The 7,799-nt window shown below is 31.3% G+C and overlaps 2 protein-coding genes across 3 annotated transcripts; one reads left to right on the forward strand and one right to left on the reverse strand.

Moving 5' to 3' along the window:
• Positions 1–489: 489 nt before the first annotated feature.
• On the forward strand, positions 490–1,504 carry LOC138338600 (uncharacterized). Its single transcript, XM_069289578.1, has 2 exons — positions 490–795; positions 1,478–1,504. The coding sequence occupies exons 1-2, from the start codon at positions 490–492 to the stop codon at positions 1,502–1,504; spliced, it is 333 nt and encodes a 110-aa protein (XP_069145679.1).
• Positions 1,505–2,362: 858 nt separating this feature from the next.
• On the reverse strand, positions 2,363–7,361 carry LOC112940869 (uncharacterized). Of its 2 annotated transcripts, none has more exons than XR_011211682.1 (10): positions 6,774–7,361; positions 5,720–6,535; positions 5,467–5,628; positions 4,855–5,384; positions 4,707–4,768; positions 4,583–4,627; positions 4,158–4,503; positions 3,862–3,988; positions 2,753–3,125; positions 2,363–2,675 (listed from the first exon to the last, which is right to left on the reverse strand). XR_011211682.1 is itself a non-coding variant. In XM_069289017.1 (10 exons), the coding sequence occupies exons 8-10, from the start codon at positions 3,916–3,918 to the stop codon at positions 2,498–2,500; spliced, it is 771 nt and encodes a 256-aa protein (XP_069145118.1). In that variant the 5' UTR covers positions 3,919–3,988; positions 4,158–4,503; positions 4,583–4,627; positions 4,707–4,768; positions 4,855–5,384; positions 5,467–5,628; positions 5,720–6,535; positions 6,774–7,356; the 3' UTR covers positions 2,363–2,497. The 2 variants fall into 2 exon arrangements, 1 of the variants encoding a protein (XP_069145118.1); XM_069289017.1 differs by having other exon boundaries at positions 2,753–3,288; positions 6,774–7,356.
• Positions 7,362–7,799: the final 438 nt, after the last annotated feature.

Genomic DNA, 7,799 nt, shown 5'->3' on the forward strand with positions numbered 1-7,799 from the left:
AACTTTCTTAAAAGGAGAATACAAAGGGACACTACTAACCGCTAATACCTTAGATGCAGCAGGTCAGACTTTCGAATATGATACTATTTTTTATATTGAATTTTTGAACTATGTATTAAAATTGAAATATGATTGCAGTAAAAATGTATTAAACTTGTATTAAAAAAAAGTGTACATGGTGCAGGGAGTATATTGCCACTTGCTTATGCTATTGTCGATTCAGAGAATGATTCATCTTGGAGGTAGTTTTTTGAGCAATTCAGAGATGCATTTGGTCAAAGACCAGAGATGTGTATCGTTTCCGATAGGCATGCAAGCATTATTAAGGCAGTTTCAACAGTTTATGATGAAGTACCTCATTTTGCATGTATGTGGCACTTACTGCAAAACATAATGAAAAATTTCAGAAGAAGTCAACAAAGGGTCACTGAGTTGTTCTACTCTATGGCAAAAACATACACCATGATAGAATTTAATCAATGTATGACAATGGTTGAGAAGATAGATAAGAGGATCAAAGATTACTTGTTGAACATTAGATACAACAAATGGTCGCGTGTGCATGCTGAAGTAAACAGAACTTGGATGATGACATCAAATATAGCAGAATCAGTCAATTCACGAACAAGACATGCCAAAGTTCTTACAGTCTTGCAACTCTTGGAATTCATGAGACAACTTGTACAAAAATGGAATAACAATAACAGATCAAAGGCGGCATTTTCAGGTTTTCACCTCGGAAAAAAGTATGAAAATATATTGCGGCGCAATAAAACTGCATCAGAGAAATTAAAGGTATGCCTAATCTGTTTGCTAGTATTTATTCTTCGGATTTATATCTAACATCTCTCTTGAATATATATTTTTTTTCATAGGTTGTAGAGACAAATAAATATGTGTATACCGTACTTGATGGTATTACACAATTCACAGAATGTCTTCACCAACGTACATGCACATGTGGGAGATTTCAATTGGATGAGTTACCATGTCCACATGCTTTGGCTGTTTTAACAATAAAACACACTGGTTATGAGAAATATTGTTCGGCTTACTATACAAGAAAAAATTTATTGTTGACATATCAATTTCAAATGGATCCCCTGCCAAATGAAAGTACATGGAACACACCAACACATGTTCTTTAAGATATTGTACTTCCACCTCATGGAAAGAGACATCCGGGAAGGCCAAAAAATAAAAGACATACTCAACTGAGAGAAGATGGATTCAAGAAGGCGAAAATTACATGCAACAATTGTGGACAACATGATCACAACAGGAAGACTTGCAAAAATGTCAGGCCTTATGATCAAGAATAAAAAAATAATTTGTTTTAGTAGTTTGTTTTAGAAGCTCATTGACTCTACGAATTTGGATCATGTTCGGTTATATGGTTTATATTTTTAGTTCCGCAATCTCGTGTTATTCAGTTCAATATAATGCTTTCTTAGTTGTGCAATATCATGTTATTCAGTTTACTGGAATGTTTCTATCTGTATAGTTACATTTTATATGATATATAGATGAAATGATATAGTTTACTGGAATAACCCAGTTGAGCTTGAGGCTTGGAAATGTCTTGCTGAGTATATTTGTCAGGTTGGGGAATTTGGGTGATGCTTGGTATGTTTTTGGTTTGTTAGTATTTTTGTAATATAGCTTTAATTCAAAGTTTAATTCACTTGTTAGTATTTGTGTAATACAACTTTAGCTTAGGTTTAATTCAGGTTTAATTCAATTGTTACCATTTGTGTAATATAGATTTAATTCAAGTTTACTTCAGGTTTAATTCTATTGTTACCATTTGTGTAATATAGATTTAATTCAAGTTTAATTCAGGTTTAATTCACTTGTGAAAATTTTAAGATTAATGTCTTGTTCTTATTCTATAAAGAAAAATAGGATTTCAAAAAAATAAATAGTATCGATTCGTAACATAGAAGTTCATATATTTGCAACCAAAAAAAAATACATGATTTATTTTTATAGTTTTCACAACTTATTGAGGTTTCATTTTTACCTCGAAAATTACAATTTTTTACTACTCAAATTACATATTCAAATAAAACTATAACTTTAAATCAACCTAATTACAATTTTTTACTACCATTTCCTGCCAGTTTTACATAAGCATTCATAGTGTCATTCAAACAGAAGTATGAGGAGCATTGACTTCTTTAAACTCAATCATGCATACTTCCAGCAAGCTGGATAGACATGGGCAACGGCTTGTTGCTCCCAAATAAACTAACATATGTAGCATTCCAACTACAAAGACAAAATTCCTTAGAGGAAGTACAAAAAGAAAGGATCAATAAGGACACAAAGAAGGAACAACTTCAAATAGAAGACTTACATATAAACAACACAGTTAGGTATATAATATTAAGACTTACAAAATAGACCAATACAATTTTTCATAGCGATAGTAACTACAAATTGTTTTACATTATATAGTTTTCATAGTCATACTAACTAATATAACTATATTCCTTTATCTAACTGGTCTTTCATCTTCACTTTGAAGGTCACTCGCTTGCTTCCTTCTTGCATATTCCCATAATATAGCTCCAAATCTCTTTCGGACAATGTCTGCCTTTACTTGTTGATTTAGAATATGTTGGCCATTACTTACAAACTCCGCAAATGCAGCAACGAAAACTCCACAATCCCTACAAAATTCAATATAAAATTATTATCAAAAAATCAATTTAATAATTAAAAAAAACACATATTTGATAATACTTACAGCGAATCCTCATTTTGTGTGGGAACATCTTTAGTTATGAAATGAAACTCAATTTTCTCGAACTCATTCATCTCACTGTATTTTGGTGTTGACCTCAATTCAAGATGCTTATCATAGAACTTAACCACACTTAGATAATATGGTAAAACAACCGAAAGCATCTCAACAATATTTTTTACCTCTAAATTCACCCCACTCCTAGCCGGAAATGAATCATACACCTCCAATGACCTTTGCCCAATATCAAACACCACAAAAATCCAATGACGATTCTCTTTAATGTTTAGTGGAATAAGAACAAAATTCACTTTATCCCACAAGGTACTTGCCAACAAACGACGTCCACTGATATACCGGGCAATATCATCAGAATCTAAAACTTTAAAATTTTTCTTATCCTCATGAGCATCACAAAGTTTAAAGAAAGAATTGGTAATCTTTGTCTTGAAAACACAATCAGTCGTCGTAAAACGAACATTACAGTTGGTTTCATATTTTCCTTTCTTTCTTAGGTAATAGAAAATGACATCAATATGCTGCAAAAAAAAACTTATGAAACAGAATAGTGATAGAACAGTGCAGAAATTTCAACTCAAAGTTAAGGGAAAACTCTGTTTTCGCCCCAAGTGTGGCTCATTCATCACATATTGGTGAAACAGAACAATGATAGAACTTATGAAGATGTTCAATTTCTACCAGAAAAAACTTAGAGACAACAGTAACTTACTGAAGCTGACATATTTTATATAATATTCTAGCTCATGTATATGCATATATGTGGATTCTTAATGATACAATAAACCTCAAAAGAAAAGAATTGAAGCTAAAATGACAAGAACTTGATTACAAGTTTCATCCTTTTCGCAATATCCTGAGCTTTTGTCCCTCTTGAAAGATAGAGACAAAGGGAACAAGAACAGAAAGAAAAATGACTTGCAAGCTATAGAATTACAATGTCACACAACTAAAGAGCTTCAATAGATGAAAAATACAATCTATCTACACATCTAAACAGGAAGAATTTTAGTTGAGACAAAGGCAAACTCAAGATTAAGAAACAGAACGAATCAAAGAAATATTAACGTCCAATTAAAATTTACATAACAAACCTCATCACACCATTGTTGTCCAGAATGTGCCAATTTGAAAAAACCAGAGTCTTTCATCTACCGTACAGACACCCAATTCAAATGCTGGATTGATAACATAAGAGCATCTGTATAAGGTTTCTTTCCCCTATCAAAACAGAACAAAAATTAAAAAATACTCATAACCGAGACAGGAACAACTAAAAAAGAGGCAACTACGAAACTAAAAAAGAGGTACAGAGCGTTCCACAAGTTGAATTAAGCTTGTATATATTATGAATTAGGAAAATTATCCCAAAAACATCAAAATAAATTACCTCTTTTTTGTACCCGTATAAAGCCACTTAGTGAATGAATCGATCAAATCAGATTCATCATCTCCTCCGCTTGCATATAAAAAAGTATATTTTGTCTCAAAAACCTGACGTGTAACACATAAAGTTCCTCCAGATTCAAAATGTTGTGTGAAGGGAGATGTTATTAACTTTCCTGGATTTTTCTTTCTGCCACGTTTCTTCGGTGACACTTTCTTTTTGTTTTGATCAACTTGGGCTCTTTTTTTTAGATAAGATTCTTCAGTCCTATTGATCTGAGAAAGATCTTTATCAAGTAAAATAAAGTCATCAAAAGTATGCAAAGGTTTTTGACAATCCTCTGTTGCATCTGCATATAATAGATATATTGATTAATTTACAATTAATAGATGCAACACTTATTTATGTTGGTTTTTTTACTACATTACCATCAGGTTTCGCCCCAACTGTATTCACATCAGCAGCCTCTTGGACTGTAAGCAAAATAAATATTTTAATAATGTTATCAAAATAAATCGAAAGAAGTTTAGTTGAAGTTAAGAAAATGAATACCATTTATATCAGCAACAACCTCTGAAAGAACTTTTCAATAGCAATTCCTGCAACATCTTTATCTGTACATAACAAGAACATTTAAAAAAACAGAATTGAATTAAAATATATGAAATATGTAATATATTTGTATAAAATCCTTCATTACCTATTTTACTTGATACTCTTTCAAAATTTTCAACATCAGCAAATCTAACTGTAGCTTTAAGCACTTGAGATTCTTCATTTTGATTTGATCCCATAACATGAGCATCGTTCCCTCTCGATTCATTTACAGATGCATTAAAAAGGGGAGAAAATGTTGTATATGTAATTAAAATATTATAAAAAAAACATATCAAAGTTAACTGAAAAATGAAATATCAAATTCGTGTCACTTATAGATTAACTGGAAGAAAATACTAAACTATATATTAAAATTATATTATGAATATAATAGAAATTTACTGGAAATATAAACGAACCTCCATTAAGATCTAATCCACCTGAAAATGTCTCGCCAGCATGCTTCTTAGATGGTTCCTTAACTTCTCGAATAACAGAGCTGCTACCACCACTTTTAGCAAACAGCAAAGAAATATCCTCCAATAATTGTTTGTTTGAGTTCACCACAAATTCTTTGATTAGATTGAATCCTAAATCAATCTTCTCTTCAAGCACTTTGTTATTTTCATTCACCTAATAGATATTAAATCATAACGAAAATATTAAAAAAATAACAGTTTTAAAATAAAAAGCCTAAAGTTTAGTTTGTGTATACTTTTACAAGCTCTTTTCTCAATTCTATGACTTCATTGGTCAAAATGTCTAGACCATGACTTGATCCTTTAGGCTCCAATTTCAAAATTTCAGCATGGTAATCATGAGTTTCAGGAAGCCTGAATTTGGATACTTCATCTTCACTGGCCACTATGTTCTCAAACTGAAAAACCAAATACACAAAATAACATTAGATATAGTAACTTGAGTTCAAATAAACAATGTAATAAAATGTATTAACTTTGTACAAATACCTTGTTTTTTGTAGGCATGAAGAGACATTTCTCAATATATTTTAACCATGGACTTTCTGCAATTGTCTTCCAATTCAAGATTCTTGGAATAGAATCAGCAACACGAATAGCTATATCTTCATCAACCTTTGAACAACACTCAAATATCCAAATTTGAAGAGCAAGAGGCAAGCCACCAATTCTATAGTACTTATGTGTTGACTTAAGCTCATGCCTCACAGAATCAGACAACTTTTTGTAGACATCTAAACCCCACGGATATGCATTGAATTTTCCACTTTCCACAAGGTAAAAATCTCTATTACTAATTTGGTATTTGTTGTCCTCATATGAAAATAAAAAATCATTAATGAAGTATAGAACAGCCAATGAAACAGCCGAGTCATCATCTATGAATTTTTTAGCTAAAAACAGTGCACGTAGATGACTCTTTGGAACTGTGTTTTTTCCGAAAAATAACTACTCATCAAACTACATCTAGAATTGGGAACATTGATAGATGTGCCATCACCAACACAATTTAAGCCTGTAACTATCCCAAATTCTCTAAGACCAAAAAATAACTTTTTGTTATTCAATAGCAAACACATCATTCGGTGTGTGTTTTAACTCTCTATTTATAAGACAATGAATAAGTTGTAGTTGTGTGCTCGATTTTGGAAGGTCAAGAAAGTACCCAAAACATGTATTCCTAAACATCTCAAGTTGTTTATCAGATAAAGATAGTTTGATTTGTTCAATGACACTATGATTAGTGTAACATGACCACCTACTCGAAATATACACAACATCAGGATGTTTCCAGAATTTACGATCCTGCATATGCATTAAACATGAATTAAAAATGTGTTACTACATATTAAAGATGAATAAAAAATGAATTAAAGTTGAACTAAAGTTGAATTAAAGTTCAATTAAAGTTGAATTAAAGTTGAATTAAAGTTGAATGAAAGTTGAATTAAAGATAATTTCACATACTACATCTATAAAAAAGCAGCAATCAACATACAACCCATTGCTAAACAACAAATAACTAAGAAGTACTAGCACATACCGGATATCTACTCTCTGGTAGAATGACACTTTTGGGTAAACGATTTCGTGTTTTTCCATCATTCACCAGCCTTTTCTTCTCCAATCCATCTTTATTTTTCAAACTTTTTGACTGAAATTGAGGAGGTAAATCCTCAAAATCATCATCACTGTCAACGATTTTCTTCGATGTAGATGCCAAAGTAACACATATTTTTTTTGATTTCTTCATTGTTTTAACCTCTTTAACTCGTTTTTTACCTTTCTTTTGCTTCTTGTTTTCTTCCTCGTTGTTCTTCTCCTCATTGTTCTTCTCCTTATTGTTCTTCTCCCCCGAAATTTGTGATATACCCAAACTAAAACTTGGAATTTCATCCATAGAATTAGAAGACGAAACTTGAAGCTTCTTTCGATTTCTTCGATAAACTTTTGGATTCGAAGCCCTCACTAGATGCGGACTTCTTCTAAGACCTTCTTCCATTAAAATTCGTACAGAAAAATGGAGAAAAAAAACAAACAGAAACCCTAATTTTTGACGAGGAGAAGGAGAAAGAAAAAAAAGAGCGAGAAAGGATATGATGATAATATGTTTTACTTTGTTTAAAATTTGTATAAAAAAGGAATAAATGGTTTTTAAATTGTTTTAAGTTAATATAGCTAAAAGTTGACAAAAATGGTAATAAATAAAAAGTGTACTTAAAATTGGTAATTATAAAATAAAAGGTCTTTGTTTATGTCATTTTTCCTATTAGTAATGAGACGAATTGGTTTGGCCCAATCCGACCTAATTTACATGTTTACATCAAATCACTCTCCAGTCCTTGGTGTTTAATTAGGAGCCCATCCAAACCCAAATAATAGGCTTACGTCACATCACTCTTCACTCCTTGATGTTTAAGATCTATTTTGATGGATTAATAGCTTATGGCATTAAGTTATGAATTCTAATTGGGCAAAGGGTCAAATATACCCTGATACTAGAAATAGTTTAAATATATCCTTCGTTATATTTTAGGTTCAAATATATATCTTTCGCTATATTTTGGGT

Source organism: Solanum lycopersicum, chromosome 9, assembly GCF_036512215.1.
Source record: "Solanum lycopersicum chromosome 9, SLM_r2.1".
Taxonomy (NCBI): domain Eukaryota; kingdom Viridiplantae; phylum Streptophyta; class Magnoliopsida; order Solanales; family Solanaceae; genus Solanum; species Solanum lycopersicum.

Bases quoted from the DNA above. Each gene is read 5' to 3' on its own strand.
- LOC138338600 (XM_069289578.1), top strand. From the start codon at position 490: ATGGTTGAGAAGATAGATAAGAGGATCAAAGATTACTTGTTGAACATT. The intron at 796-1,477 runs GTATGCCTAATC...CATGTTATTCAG, and splicing joins CTGCATCAGAGAAATTAAAG to TTTACTGGAATGTTTCTATC.
- LOC112940869 (XM_069289017.1), bottom strand. From the start codon at position 3,918: ATGAAAGACTCTGGTTTTTTCAAATTGGCACATTCTGGACAACAATGG. The intron at 3,289-3,861 runs GTTTGTTATGTA...TTTTTTTTGCAG, and splicing joins GACAACAATGGTGTGATGAG to CATATTGATGTCATTTTCTA. The intron at 2,676-2,752 runs GTAAGTATTATC...TGAATTTTGTAG, and splicing joins ACACAAAATGAGGATTCGCT to GGATTGTGGAGTTTTCGTTG.